Source organism: Scomber japonicus, chromosome 2 (genome assembly GCF_027409825.1).
Source record: "Scomber japonicus isolate fScoJap1 chromosome 2, fScoJap1.pri, whole genome shotgun sequence".
NCBI lineage: Eukaryota > Metazoa > Chordata > Actinopteri > Scombriformes > Scombridae > Scomber > Scomber japonicus.
Window position 1 is genome coordinate 21845612 of NC_070579.1, and position 16498 is coordinate 21862109.

A 16498-nucleotide genomic window follows, 5' to 3' on the forward strand; every position below is an offset into this window, starting at 1 on the left:
ATCTCAGTCTACTCTGAAACGCTGAGAGAAAACACTTTCGTTTTTATCAAACACACATACATATATACATACAGACTGGGTGTGAAGGAAAAAAAAAGATAAACATATTTTCACACACGCAGGAATATTGGAACAGCACTGACACTCTATGAGAACCTTGTATTCTGCATGGTTACATTTGATTATTGTAAAAAAAAGAGTATCTTTTCACATTGTTGCAGTTTGTTCTGAATCCTTTATGTTTGAAAGAACAATACCTGATTTTTGAGATCAGCACTTTTTTCCCTATCTTATAACTGTACAGTGACCACACTTATGTTGGTACTTTAATACTTTGTTCATGACTTGTTAAAATTCTCACGGGATTTGCAGGTTGATTGGTTAATATTCCCGTCTTGTGTTGTTAAGAATTGATTAGGCATTACAAAGTTTCATTGGCTTGAATTAGATCCAAATAACTCAAAGACCTTTATAGCATCAGGATTTACTCAGTCTTAGTCTCTTTCTTCTTCACACACATCCCTCTGTGCCAGAGGGTCAGGCATGCATTGGATTCAGGTAAAAAGAAGAGGAGATTAAGTTGTCCTCCTCTACATGGACATAATAGGATCTTTACCTGTAGGCAACTTTTACTAGTAGTTAAAAAAAGTTTTTTTTTAGAAAGTACTCTTGACCAGAGCTAGTTGTTTCATCACTTGCTTTAGTTTAAGTGCCTATAAATATTAGTCAGAATCCAGAAGTTCCAAATTGATATACGACTTTCAGAAAACATCTTTGACATTTTCATGTCTTCACAGGTTTAAAAGGCCTTCCAAACTGATGACTTGCCAGTAAAGTCTTTCCCATCCCTTTTTTTTTTTAGAGTCGTGTGGTGATTGCTCTATTGCAAGGCTGTCACAGGTAGACCTCACGGCGTGACAATGTGAGGCAGGACGTGGTCTTGTAGTCCCCTCCCGTCCGCGTCAGTGGTATGACCTCAGGCGGGTTATGGCCTTCTCCTCCTTCCTCTTCTTGCTGACGCCTCCCGAAGCCTGCACTGCTAAACGTGTCGTAGGATGCTGAAGTCATCTTGCGGTTCAGAAGGTTACGGTTGTGATCACCCATGTTCCTGTTGCGATCTCCACTACCCAGGGTGCCGAGAGGATCACCGTTGGCTAAGGGTAGTCTCTGACCTTCTCCGCTGATGACCACCCCTGGTTCTGAGCTCCCTGCACTGCCAGCGCTCTCGCTGTCACTCTCATGGTCGTTACCACGGAGATTGTTGTTGTCGTCTCCTGGGGCGAAAGTGGAGAGCCGTGGGGGGTCGCTGCCATGGCGCTGGCGCTGGCGAGGCGATGGACGGATGGGCATCCAACAAGTGTCAGAATGGCCAAACTCATCACACTCCCTCGTACACTTTCCTGTCAGAGCTACATCTGGCAGCTGTCTGGCATCTGGACACAAGAAAGAGACAAAACACGGGATTGAGGTGTGAAGTGAAAGGACAATTAAGAAAAAGGGCAGATAGATAAAAGAGTACAGCAGGATAGTTGAGATGAATATTGGGTGAGGGAGACAGGAGAAAGAAAAATTAGGGGACAAATGTAATAAGAGAGAGAGTGCAGAATTTGAAAAAGGCAAGACAGGCCGAAAAAACCAAACCCCAAACCAAACAAATCTGTGAGAGGAAAACAAGAAAAAATGCTGACTTCAAAATAATCCCAGTAGTGCTCAGCATTACGTACATTTAAGGTGAAAGGTGACGTCAAACGAAACAACTAGCGAGGCCAAGTGAGAATATTGAATGACAAATCTAAATCACTTTACATGCAAGGAAAAGATTAATTTACATATTGTTCCTATTATAGCCCCTTGGTGTTGGTTCAAAAGGTTAGTGAGGCCACCAGAGACTGAATATTAATGTCATACAGGGTCAAGTGTCAAAGGTTATGGTTATTATCTATGTACACCAGTCATTTATGAATCAATACTGACATAACGTTTAATGGAGACAGGAATTATAATGATGATAGATGAGGTAAATGTGACTTTCCTGCCAATTACACAAGCTTGTGTTACAGCTGGTTCAAGGTAAAGAATACACCTCATACACTTATAATGGAGAACTGAAAACAACTAACTTCATTCACTGTTTGGTAAATTGTATACTTGAATGACACACAAGAAATTAAATATTTCTGTTGTATTCTGAAAACAAATTACAATTTGGTTGTTTATGTGCAGCAGCAGCAGCAGCAGTAAATTCATGTGAAACCAAATAAACCCATAATTATACAGTATAATTACAACCGACACAATTAATTATCAGTTCAATTCCTCTCTCTATCTCCATGATGAAAACTTATTGAAGAGATTTCAAACGTCGCTGTGAAAGTGGCATTTAAGTGGAAGTACATTTACAGTCGCAGAAATACAGTCAGTCACCAAGGTCATAGTGAACTTGATGCTTTCCCAATTATTCCAGCTCTGGCGTGAGCATATATTGAGAAAGAGAAAAAATCGGAGCAAAGAAAACCTTTTTGTTTTGCTTCTCTCCATCCTTGACAAAAAGTCAGAGAACGGTAAAAACACAGTTTTGTGGGTGAAAGGAAAGATTTGAGCTGCTGACTGACAGCAAGGCCACAGATGAGCCTCTGGCACAAAATACTGCCACACATTAGCTTTTTTGAAAAAAGCACTTCACATAACACACACAGGCTTTCAAACAAACATCAATACAACATTTCTTTATTCTACAAAACATATTCCCTTCATGAGAAGAGAGAAAAGACTTCTAAGACCTTGACAGTAGGTCAAGGTTTCAATGGAAGTGTTTATCTGTGTGTGTGTGTGTGTGTGTGTGTGTGTGTGTGTGTGTGTGTGTGTGTGTTATCAAAACATGTGTAAGCCTTTCACAGAATATAGCACATATAGCCTTGAGAGACAATGAGACAATATATGTAAGTAAATATATCTGGGAGCCTCCTGACTGCTGTTCTGAATGAGTTCAATGAATTTTATTGACTGTTTACTGTATGATTTGTGTGGTTGTGTGTGTGTGTGTGTGTGTGTGTGGTAGCTCTGACCATTCTCCACATGCTCCTCCTCCCCCACACTGCCTTCTGGTGTGGTCCGCTCGTAGCCTTCCTCGGGCAGTGGCAGGGCTCCCAGTCGTGGCCCTGATGAACTCTTGCTGCTCGGTGTCTCTGAGTCCTCCATGCCACTGTCATAGCAACCGCCATCCTGGGGTTGGCTGACTACGGAGAAGGTCACCCGGCGAAGGGTCCCCTGCAGGGAACATACACACACAATATGGGATTAATCATCCACGATTCCTAATCTGAGATTCTAAATCTGAGGATTAGGCTGGTGGGCAGGGGTCTGCAAAGACATACTGAGATTATCTGATCGTGTTCGCCTTGATTATGGGTTTAGCTACTACAATGCAGAGTAATACTCATCAACCAATCATGGCAGTTTTTGAAAGTTTTTGGTTGGGTTTTAATCCCAGTTCAGATTAATGCTGCTGGACAATGCTGATGTTTACAAACCTCTGGCCTGCTCAGGGACAATTATTTTTCATCAGGAACAGCACCCAGTAGTAACAGCTGGGTAATATAAATAACCATCCGAATGACCCTTTAGTTCGTGTTTTGTTGAAATAAGTGAATATTTTAAATGCTAAGTGGCGATAGTAAAAATATTTTTTATTGTCACCAAATGCCAAGTGAAAAAAGATTTTAAAAATTGTATTTAAAACCTGATATGTCTTATTATTCTGTGTAATAGAGCCCCTTTGTTGTCCATTAAGAATGCATCAGTGAACCACTGTTGCACTGTAAAATTCAGCTGGCATAAACAGTTAAATTCATGCACTCCAGAATGATGTTGTATGACAACGCTGTGGTTACGGTCTGGTTAGGTTTAGGCACAAGAAACACTTAGGTAGGGTAAGGAAAAGATCATGGTTTGGGTTGAAATGATCCCTTGAAAAAATGGTTTGTACCTCCTTAATGCTGTGCAACCTTTATTGTCATGACAACAGTTAACATCAAAAGGTTATGTTTTTTTTAAGAAAAAAATGTCCCAACTTTTGGTTAGAAACAGTAAGTGGTCACCTGCAGCAAAGTGCACTTTTTGCCATCTAACCATCTACTGACCCAACCTGCCACCTCCTAATAAAACAAAATTATCTTATCAAGTCAACTTATATTGACATCACCTGAATTGCATCACTTCTTGCAATTACGATGGATGGCGTAAGTGTAAGTGTGTGGGTTGGGCCTGAATTTTAGACCTATAATTTTTCATGTTAGAATGGGCTGTGCACAGCGTTACAACATTCCTTCAATAAAACGAACACGGCCGCTGCAGTTTCCCACCTACACACTTCTGCTGTGTATGCAGGATAGTTATGCGGATAAATACATACTAGCACACTAAATGTGTACTAATCCGCAGCAGAAAATAGTCCCCAACAAATTAACTATTTACTCATGTTTGACGAACATTTGCTACAGTGCTCAGCTTTTTTCTGAAATTATTTAGTGTTTGGCACTAATGAGCTTTGGGCTGAGAGCCACAGACGGGCTAGGGAAGCTGGAAACTATTGAGAGATGGATTAACGCATTTGTTGGTTTTGGTCTTTTCACAGGATTTGTTGATAATAACAGAAATAGAGAATATTGCCGGCCTTTTTGCTTACTGTTCCTACAGCTGGATGTCAGAGCATCATTGTGCAGAATGACGTGCAGAGTTTTCACATCCATCTGCTGATAGAGGAAAGTTTCTCTGTGGTCACAGAAACCTGTGTTTAAAGCATACCTACAAGCATGATTTTGACATCACAACTAGACTGCATCTGGTTGTGGTGTAGTATGCAATTTACACATGTGAACGTGAAGACCCAAATGCAGAAATTCTGTATTAATTAATGAGCGAGAAGAAGAAAATGTCATTTTAATGACTTCAATGAGGTAAAACCATGTCAGACACAAATTATTATCCCAACCAGTGTATATTTATATATCTTAAAACATGTCTGGAGGGGATCTTTTTGAACTTTCTTTTGTTCCCAAGGCTTGCAACTAAAATAAAGATTAAAAAATAAATAATAAATCCTTCTTTAATTGGAGTTTAAAAGGCAAGCACCTACCACCAATGACAAATCACACAATCCTGCAATCCTGCAGTGGAAGTGGTGCTAATTCAGTAATGAATCATGTCATTCACTCAAACTGAGCATTACACCTGCTGCAGATTCAACACACAAATCACCATAGTCTAGTTAGCAGACCAGTATTCATTTTGCAGAGGGAAAAAAGATAGTAATAAGTCCATGCTGAGAGAATATCACAGAGTTAAATTACTCTGTCTGGCCTCAAGGGATCACTCTGCACCAGGAAGCCCATTTCTATACAACACCCCCACCCATATGTCTTCTTACACTCAGTTATCTGCTAGCAAAATTACAACCCTTTCAATTTAGATCTGGTTTGAAACATGTGGCGTACACTGAGGAAGTGAAGGAACAGGGAAGACGCAGATTAGGGCAGAAAAACTTCAACTCAGAACGTCACCTTGGGATAATCTGTAGGGAAAGTGATGGACGCCAAACGGCACCAATTCACCTATTTATTCAGAACACAGAAAGAAAAGGGAACATTTGGACATTTCACCTAATAAACATGCAAAACAAGAGAATAACACACCTAAATGAATTAAGAAAAGGGGAGAATTAATGGAGCACTTGTTTCTTCCGCCATTTCTATGTAATGTTTAGATGGAAGAGGGATGTGAGAGAGTTACTCCAAGAGCAGGGAGGGTGAGCACAGGCAAGAATGAGGATAGGAAGTGATATTAGAGTGTAATGAAAAAGCAGCGGTTCTTGGAATTTCAGTGGCTTCATCTTAACTCTCCACAGAGAGAAATGTATTTTTAGAGCATTAGCTTAGATGAAGCAGTTCAACCTATTTTCCACTTGTTCAGACTAGGAGCAATGGCAAAGAGAGGGAGTTAGAGAAAAAGTGGACAAAAGAGTATGATGATGCTGAGTACAGAGCCAGAGAGGGCACAGGTTTTTGTTGTGTTAACTGTGTGATCTCACCATAAGAGGTTTGTTTTTCTGAGATCAGAGGTATCCCAATCACAAGTACTTCCTCTGTTTCCTGACGTGTTTTCTTGGGATCAAGGACCAATAATAATTTGACAACATGGCAAATTTTCAGTATTTCATGATAGTAATGATGTGAAATAATAATTATTTTTGATTTAAGGAAGGCAAGAGAAACAGTTTCTCTACATACATTTCCTCTCCAGCTTTCAAAAAGGCAATATAAAACAGCAAGAAAATGAGATTACTGAGGGTTTGGGATTACTTTTAGTCCCAGTTTGTGCTTCTTATGTATCACCATTATATTCAAGTCACAGAGCTAAGCATTTTTACCCGGTGATCTTTGATAAACTCAAAAGGTCATTTGACAAAGCGTATAGTTGGTCTGAAGGTATTTCCAGAATACTGAAAGATTTCTCTAACTGTCTGGATGAAAAGATATTTTTTGCACAATAAAAATGATTTTAACCCGTCTCCCAAGTTGTGCCTTTTTTTCTCTATAATCCAAACAAAGATTGTAGCCAGAAAAAAACAAAAAACCAACAGAAAAAACAAATCCAAAGCCATTCAACATGAATAAAAATAAAAAAGGACAGTATATGTTATAGGCAAGGCAGGTTTACTTATAAAATTAATTTCATACTCAAGTGCTTTACAAAACGGACAACAATGAACATGAATAAGAATGACTTAGAATAAGAACAATCAAAATGAAAACAAGACTGAAGGTAAGAAATACATATAGAACAGTAAAAGAAATGAATAACATTGCTAAAAAGTAAAGGGGCATTACAAAGGCAGCATTAAGGATAAAACCTATGAAGAATGAAAAGTGATGGCAAACAGATGTGTCTTCAATTAAGATTTAATAGTAGTCAGCATCGTCTCTAGTCTGAGATCTTCAGGTATAGTTTGTTCCAGATGTGAGCAGCATACATGCTAAAAGCAGCTTTAACATGTTTATGAACAGCAAGTAGACCAGAAGCAGCTGTCCTCTGGGAGGCGCATATAGCCTCAAGTCATACTAGTATATACACATAATATGTTATGTTTTCATAAAAAATAACCTGCCAAAGAGCGAGGTGGGATAGGACATACAGTCGTAATTTGAGAAATGTGTGAAGAATGATTTTTATTGTATAACAGACAATATTTTTTCCTCTCAGTAGCTAGACTTATGGTTGAAGGTTTTGGAAATACCTTCAGAACACTGGTAAACATTATTAAATGCCCTTCTGGGTTTTTCAAAAATCACTGGGTATTTATCTATCTATCTGAGAAAACAGATCTGTGACTCAAATATAATGGTAATACATGAAAGGCACTGTGGTTTGGATTACTAAATGAACACAGATATCCAGCCTGTGCCACAGGGCGGGACTTGATTGACAGAGAAGTGAGTGACTACCATTGGGAGACCATTGCCGGTTGCTTTCTCTCTCTTTCTCTGTGTTTTCTATTATAGAATTCATCTGTTCAGCCATGATTTCATCTAATTCAATTTCTCTCTAACCCTCTTTCTGGCCAGAGCTGCCCCCTTTCATTCCTTCATCCCGATAATTTTATTTTCTGTTGCTCTAACCTTTCCTCTCTCAGCTGATCCTGCAGTCAGTTCTGCTTTTCACAGCTGTAATTCTCCCTCCTTTCTATGTTCTTTCCTCTCACTTCCTCCTTCCTTCTTCTCTTTGCTAGTCAGCTTTATGATGTGGCGATCAATGATGTGTCCTTGACCTCGTTATGAGTCCCTCTCCTCGTCCCCACAGCAGGCTTTATTGACCCATAACTCGTCTACATTCCCTAACCCCCTTTCCCCTCTCTTTCTCTCATCCTCCAGCTTCTCTAACTCAAAAGTCTTTTACTCGTTGACAGACGTCTCCTCTATTCTTCTGCCAAATCTCCTATTTTGGCTTCCTTTAGTCATTAAATTGTACTAACTGAACACATATTCTGTCTTTTCTCCCCTTGCTTCTTATCATTGCTGTCACTCCCACCCCCACAAAATTTAACTTTGAACTCTTTCACTCATACTTCTGCTACTCCCCAAACATTCTGACATTTTTCTGTCAAAATGGTCTTCTTAAAGCTTTTCACAGATGTCATCTGCTCTTACCTTAAATTGATCTCTTTTTTAATTTCTTTTTTTTACCAGCTTCCTACATTTCTCTAAAAACAAAATAAAAAACTCTCTTCACCCAAGCCTCCCTTGACATTTTCTAACCTGAGTTCCATAGGACAAAGCATTTTTGTGCGTGAGCGTCTGTATGTGTGCAAGTTTTCGATTATTTGGCAGAGTGGTTGCAATAAAGATTAAATGACTAAATATCCCAAATATCTTGTGAACATCCACACACATTCAGACTTGTGAACATACACGCACACATGCAGATGAATTGGCTAAAGTCCAGTGTGGCCTATGAATTCATGCCTGATGGAATATTAATTGAGTTTGACAGAGGACATAAAAAACCTTCCCCTTAATCTGACACGGGCCATTACAGTTCAATACTGACATGGGAGCCTCACTTATCTGTGCAGAGAGTGTGTTTGAGTGTGTGTGTGAGTTTGTTTGTGTGCATGTATTGCAACTCTGCTGTACAAGCATATGAGTATCCTGATACAGTATGGGAGTTATTGTGAAGTTATTTCTGGCAGATCTTTGTGATTCAAACACAGGTATGATGGGTCTGAACTCAGAATAAACTCCACCATCTGAAACTTGCAGCTCTGAAGGAACCGTAGAAAAGAAATGTTCCTAATATAGCTTTCATTTCAGGCCAAAAGCGTATTGCTGTGCACGTGTGTGCATATGCTTATGCATATGAGTGCGACTTCACACCTTTATGTTTGTGTTTAATTTGCTGTGTATGAGTGTGAGACTTTCAAGTCCTGCAAGATGTGTTATGTCAGCCTGTGAGAATACACGTGTGTGTGTGTGTGTGTGTGTGTGTGTTTGTGGTGTGAGGATGTGCATGTGTGTGCGGGCACAGGTTGGCTCAGTCATCAAGGTAATTAGTGTGTAAACCTCCTCGCTGTCGGTTCAAAGAGAATTAACGAGCTCTAGTTAATTAACAGTCGCCCTCTCTACTCGTTACGTGTCTGCATATTCAACACATGTATGCTTGCGTGTGTATGTGCAACATCTGCACATCTGACTGCTTGTGCGAGTGTGCGCACATTTGCAATGTGAGTGTGTGTTTTTGTTTGTCCATGCCCTGCTACACTCTGGTTTGCATAATGAATTGACAGGATGCGGCTTATGCATAAACCAAAACTACAAATATGGTTGTAGGACTAGAGCCACATTTCCCTTTGGCTCACCGCACATTCTCGTTTATGTTTGACATCATCTAGGTATGGGGGAAAGCCACAGTGTAATGACTGACTATATTAATAATTTGTTTTGTTACATGTACAGCATTGTTCCTTCCTTTGTTTAGATAGAAGTATTTTGGATATAACAATGCTCAGATTGGAGATCTAAGTCACATTGCAGCCAAATATATGTTCATGTTATACTTGCAAGCAGAGAAAGGCTGTCATACATAATCCATAGCTGACGAAAGTGCATAAACCTACTGTAGATCTAATTTTACATAAACCTGACTGCAAAGATGCAGTACACTAAATAAAAGTAAGAATTAATGTACAATAATTAATTATCTGCACAAAAATATGATTAGGGTGTTGACTGATACAGCCTACTTAAGGTTGATAACCAATATTTTTCAGATCAATATCCACTAGCAGCATGTGATAGCTTTTTGCTTCTGAATTTATATTTGATGGAGTGGATGAGGCTAAAATAATTGACAGAGGCTATTCAATGATTACAATTTAACTAAACAGTTCTTAGATCTTAATTACATTAAAGATGTGTTTCTTGCCTACTTGCTTTAGTTTATTAAAAATTTAATAGACTGTGGCAGCAGAGATTTATACGTTTTAATGGATAAGAGTGATAATATTTTTCTAATATTTGACAAATATTCATCAGTTATGCTGCCTGTTTTCATCTTTCTTTACCCAGCATCGCACTTCCTCTTTCCCTCTGTGTTGCTGCATGTTTACATTTGCTCAAAAGAATAAGTAACTACAGGTAGAAAGATAGTCTTTTCTGCATGATGGTTATGTTTTTGTCTGGAAGCAGGCAGACGTCAGACAGTTTTATGATCCAAGTGTCAATCAAGCGGACATCCTGTTTGCAATCGCTTCCTCTAGATACCTGATATTTTCCTAACGTTGATTGAAGGGTGCGACTTTGCGCACTAATTTCCCTGCCAGTCCTCCTTCGCTGGTGATTTCAACTTGTGGATACAGGCGTTTTGATGCTAGTATCCACCGCTTAAAATGAGATGATTTTCATGCCAAAAATTGGATTGTGTGATCCTCATGGGGTACTTACAGTCTCAATTAAAGACCAGATTTATGACATTCTTTGAGTGGCTTAGCAGTTCTAGAGGACAGGATGACCTATTCAGCATTGAATGGTTAGAGAAATGCTGGCATTAAAACATAAAATACAGTTTAATTGATTAATTAATATAAAAAACTGAATGTGAATATTTACAGAATATATTGATGGAGCTTTCAGGAAACCATACTAGAAAAGCAGATATCTGATATTCAAAGAAAGATCAATGTACAGTAACAGTATCAATATCACTATTTATATCAAATTATATCACCTCATCCTGTTCCTCATAATTTGATTACTTCTTTACTACATAAATATAACTGAGCTGATAAAATGTCAGTCTTCTGCTTATTCCAGCTATAACCATGATACGTAAGGTGATATTGCACTATACCACCAAAGCACACAACGAAAACTAATATGCTTCTGTTGACACCACATGGGTATAGTCCAGACTTCATATCTGGAATGCTGATCAGTCAAAATGACCTTTGCTTCTGCTCTTTTGCTTTGCCGCCGTTTAGAGATCATGTTGTGCTAATGCTGCCAGCAAATGTGTATCTGCTCACACTTTGGGAGGGAAGTGAGTGTTGGAATTAATAAGTTAACTCAATGGCTGCAAGTTTATTATAATAAAAAAACATTTACCGAAACGTAATTAGTTTGTATTGACAGCTTTTGTATTCAGTTACTGAGTAATTTAACACATTTGCATGACATGTAGAGATGCTTTGTGTGGAGTAATACTATGGATCAATGCACAATAATATCAACAGTAATTCCTATATGTTAAGTGACATGTCTTTTGAGTGTGGCTCCACTAACATGTTTCATTACCTCCTTAATTCAATTATTATGTTTCATTGTCACTCTTTACTTTTGTTTTCTACCATTTCAATTGTGTTGCCATGTATATTCTGTTCTCCACTGCAGATGTCTTGATTTATCATTTTACTGGACTCCCCCCCCCCCTCACTCACCTCAGGAGATAGTATTTCATTATTAGAATTTTCCATTTTTTAAATCTTGTTTAAAAAAAAAAAATCACATCACCTTTGAGTTTTATCACCATGCCAGTGAGGCTAATGAATAAAACAGAGCAAAACGAGTAAGAGACTCAGTCAATTGGTCAGATTTCACTTAACATTTCCTCCAAAAAATCTCTGAAATATTTGCTAGAAAATCTTTTGAAACCTTTTACTGTTGACTGCTATGCATCAAAGGCAACAAAGAACATAAACAACGGAACATGCTGACAGAGAGCCTCTTGCAGAGGCTGTGTGAACAGGATAGATATGTTAACTATTCATGTGACAATGATATATTTACACTGGTTATTTAAATATAGAACTGATCTAAAACTGCTTGAACAGAGTAATGTGCACAGTGTTGGAATGCAGTTTCTTGAGGCTATGCTGAAAAAAGAGCAGACATCCTGTTTACACAGTGTACCCATTAGGTCAAGCAAACAGGTAAAGACAAGTGTTGAGAGAGAAGTGTCGAGTGAGCAAGTGGGAGAGCACCAGCAACAGATGAATAAAACAACTGATAAATGGATGAGTAGCAAAAGAATTAAGACAAAGAAGGTACCAAGAGGCTGTTAATCAGACATCAGAAACAAAGAAAAAATAGAAAGAGAAAGACTTCCGCAACCTTGCATGACACAAACTGAAGTAGAAATGTAGAGACAAAGAATGCTATTTAGGGGAGAGACGGTGGACTGTGGTATTTGTAGAATGCAGAAAATGATTAGGAGCAGGTTGAAACTCAGCTGAAGCAATATGAATGGCATTTCTTCAGCTGTTGATTAGCCAAGGTGCCTTGTTACAACAACAAATACACACACACACACACACACACACACAGTCACCCAGCTTCCACGCCGATATTGTAAATCTACACATTAGGCACACCTGCTTGTTTATGCTCACTGCTCACACTTGCAGGTGTGCACGCACACACACACACACACACACAATGCAGTGTGTATGTTGCAATGGGACCACCTCTGCAGTAAGAGCAATCCTTCCTTATTTCTCTGCTCCCTTCACCCTTCGTTCACTCTCTCATTTCCCCTTTCTCTGCAGGCTACTTTCTACCCTCTTTCTGCAGCCCACCCGTCTTCTCCCCCTCTCTTCTGTCTTTCCTCTGTCTCAGCCTCCCTCTGTCCATTGCACCCTCTAGAAGCAGGTGATGTAGAAGGGTGCTCAGCAGTATCTGACTATCAGGCCTGACTCTGTGAGAGGAATGATAATCACTGTGCTGCACTGCAGAGAGAGAAAGAAGAGAGGGAGCGAGGGAGAGACAGGCAGAGAGGGAGGGAGGCAGAGGGGGCATGAGGTAGAAGGAAAGGGGGGCAAGTGCGGCAGTAGAAAAGAGGGGGCAAAATAAAGTGGGGAGGGGAGTAAATGAGAAGAGGACTGCAAGAGAGTAGGACAAAGAGAAAAGAGGGAGAGGAAGACAAAGAAAGAAAGAAAAAAGAAAAAGAAAGAAAGAAAGAAAGAGAAAAAAGAAAGAAAGAAAGAAAGGTGGAAAGAGGGAAAAAAGGAAGATTACAGAAATATAGCACTGCTTCAGTAACATATACCTCCATCTTTCCCTCACATAAACACCTCCTCCACCCCACATCCTTTCCTTGCTGCATGCACACTCCTGCATAGTCACACACACACACACACACACACACACACACACACACACACACACACTTCCAACATCACTAACACCACAATAGCTTGTACTACAGCAGCCCCGTGGTATGAGGGAGAGCCTTAGCCTTGTGTCTGAGCATGAGAGAACATTAACTGCAGCAGCGAGGTCATCTGATCGGCACTATGCGGTCCCTCTCTCTCTCACTCTACCCTTCACACTACTGCAGTCTGCTGTCGGCCCCCTTATGGTCACCACTGGAACTACCAGCCGTGCTATCCACTGACACGCCTGTCCCGATGAACAGTTTTGCAGCATACAATGTATGTAATATTGAAGCACGCTGGCCATAGACATCTTTTTTCTTTCTGGGGGCAATTAAAGCCAAACCCTGTGGCCAGTCCTTATTATAACAGCCCTAACTAATTACTGTAAGTGTGTGGGTGTGTATTTTGTTTGTAGGTGTACATGTAGTGTGTACATTTATGTAGAGAAAGACAGAAAGAGAGATCGCTTCACTGCATGCGGGTCTACTGCATTGCCATCCACCACAGCTTTGTTACCATCAAGCTGTCCACTCTGGCATTGAGCTTTCTCCCTTCTCCCTGTCTCCATCTGGGCTCTCCACCCTGCAGATACACACTGAAAATCACTGACTCTATTCACAGTGTCAGGCCTTTGAAATGTTTATCCTTTTGTGCTGTCTATAGGGGGAAAAACAAAACAGAAACAAAAGCTCATAGAGTGAGATGTGAAGCGAGGCTTACCGGACAAATGCCCATGACTCAGATTAGCTCCTTTGTTGGCGTATGTGCATGCGCGTGTGCGTGATGTTCATCACTTTCCACTGCTAGTCCCTAAAACAGTCATCTCTTATAATATCCATGACAGCAGTCATTGTTAAGAAAGATGCAAACAGGATGGTTGCGTACAAATGGTCTTCTGTGTGCACGCGTGAGTAAGAACGACCATACATATGTATGATTACTATTTAAATGGCATTTACTGCCCATTCTGTGTGTATATGTGTGTGTCTGTGTGTGTGTGTGCCAACCATTAGACTAATAGTATGCGCATTAGGAACAGGCTTTTCCCACCCACTGCTATTGTCCATTAAGGTTGACCAGAGAAAAGTGAACAATGACTTCACTGTGGGGGCCAGTGTATGAAGGAGTAAAAGTTAGGATGAGGCTAAAGATATGACACACAAAGCCAGCAGACACATACACACAGACAGACAGACAGACAGACAGACAGACAGACAGACAGACAGACACACATACACACACACACACACACACACACACACACACACACCCTCCCTGTTGAGAGTGATTAGGAGTGCTGCTGTGGACAATAGACAGAGTCAATAAAGGACCTCAGAGACATCCGGATACAAGAGCAAGGTCTCTATCCCTCCTCTCTCCCTCTCCACCTCCACCTCTCCCCTCTCTCTTCTATATTTTCTATTTTTCTGCATCCTTGTACACACGCTTTTTCTGTACGTCATTGTATTTCTCTCCACCAAAACTGCTCTTCCCCTTCACTTTCCAAACTATTCCATTTATCCTATCTGACCCTCCTTGCTCTATATATTTCTCATTTTTTTGTTGTCTTTGCCCTTTTTCTCTTGCATGAACTCTGTCTCCTTTGTGGTGCTCCCGTCTTTTATAAAAATGGGTAGATGGGCTGAGTTGACAGACTCTGACACGGAGGAGCGCCACAGCAAACTGAAATCCATCCTGTCAGTTTAGAATCAGTGTCACTCATTTTACAAGGTTAAAGATAGCTTTGCCTAATGTGCTGTCAGATACGAACAAACGTGTCGACACATAGGCCTTGCCAAACATTAAAAATATCACAAGCAGCAGAAGCACACATATAAACAGTAAAGTATAGAAATGCACACACACACTAATACATGCATGCTCTGCACTCCAGGAGAAGAGCGTGTTAACTCACCCACCTACATATAAATATGACCTAAAATAGTAATACAGCATATCTCTGTACTGGAGTATTAGATATTTCTGAGTGTGTGAGTGTGTGTGAGTGTGTGTGTGAGTGTGTGAGTGTGTGTGTGTGTGTGTGTGTGTGTGAACCCCATCTCAGCCCTATCACCCCCGTGACAGACACAGTGCCACAGAAATGTCTTGGGGCGCCTCGCCCAATGTCTTGACAATAGTCTCAGTGTGTGTGAGTGACAGAGAGTAGCTCGGGGACACAGAGGGGGCGTTATACTGGGTAGACGACATGCACGCACGCACACACATATACACACATCGGCAGACGCACACACACATTAAAGAGGGAAAACAGTGCACTCTTTCTCTCCCCCTGCGCAATTCCTCATTCCCTCTCTCCCTGACGCAGAGAGACTCAATCATTCTCTCACACTCTATCTCCTTTGACGCAGAGGAAAAACATAAAACAACTGCTCCCTCACTCTCACTCGCTCGCTCACTGTGCGTGTGCGCGAGCGCGCGTGCATGCGCGGATGCAGACTGTATAATTAATATGGCTTTCATTTTCTTTGAGCTATGAAGTATGCTTTTGGTATGCAAACAGACTTCTTGTATGTGAGTGCGTGACTGTGAGTGTATGTGTGTGCGTGCCGTTTGAGTGCAGAGTCAGGCCATTGAGTGGAAGGAGAGGGAAAGAGGAGAGTTAATGAGAAAGCAGGGGAGAATCCAGCCCGTTCCCATCGATAACCTCACACCACACTTCAAGCATGTACATACATTGGCTGCAGTTTTGCAGTCCCCTTTGAAAATTATGGTTCGGCATTAGGGTTAAGAAACGACTTGAGTGAATTCATATCCAGCAGAGTTTCAGAGAGCTCAGCCTTTGCTGAGAAGTCTGCCTGATTATTATGCGACTCCTGGCATTAAAAAAATGTTTAAAAATGCAAATTATTCCACAGCTACTGCAGTAAGATTGTTAAGCTGCAGTTGAAAAAAAAATCATGTTTGTGGCACACAAAAACTACAGGTATATATTGCACTAATTATACTATTTAAATATACTGTTTTACTCTACAGTATACTAATATAAGTGTATTTGAGCTGATAGCCTAGGCTTACAGTGGATCATTTAGGGATAGCAGGGTAAAATAAATGTGTATTTAAATATTGCAATGTTTACAAGCTTTGTCTATGACTTTCATGTTATTACATGAAGAATCCGTTATGTTCATTATTGATTGTTATTATTATATAATTAATCAGCTGGTTTATATAATGTGAAAGAAAATGGTGAAAAACAGGTATACTGGTTAACTTACTGGTTAACACCATTCCACATAACCACATAACTTCTGATGTATGTTGTACCCATATCTCTAC

General features: G+C 40.2%; 1 protein-coding gene across 1 annotated transcript in view; it reads right to left on the reverse strand.

Moving 5' to 3' along the window:
• Positions 1 to 639: 639 nt before the first annotated feature.
• The window catches only part of pcdh7a (protocadherin 7a), a 36108-nt gene continuing 20249 nt past the window's right edge, over positions 640 to 16498 (reverse strand). Inside the window, exons 4-5 of the mRNA XM_053332127.1 lie at positions 3066 to 3267; positions 640 to 1433 (exon numbers count right to left, since the gene is read on the reverse strand). Of these exons, the coding sequence (XP_053188102.1) occupies positions 895 to 1433; positions 3066 to 3267 (741 nt within the window). The 3' untranslated portion in view covers positions 640 to 894. The remainder of the gene's footprint in view (positions 1434 to 3065; positions 3268 to 16498) is intronic.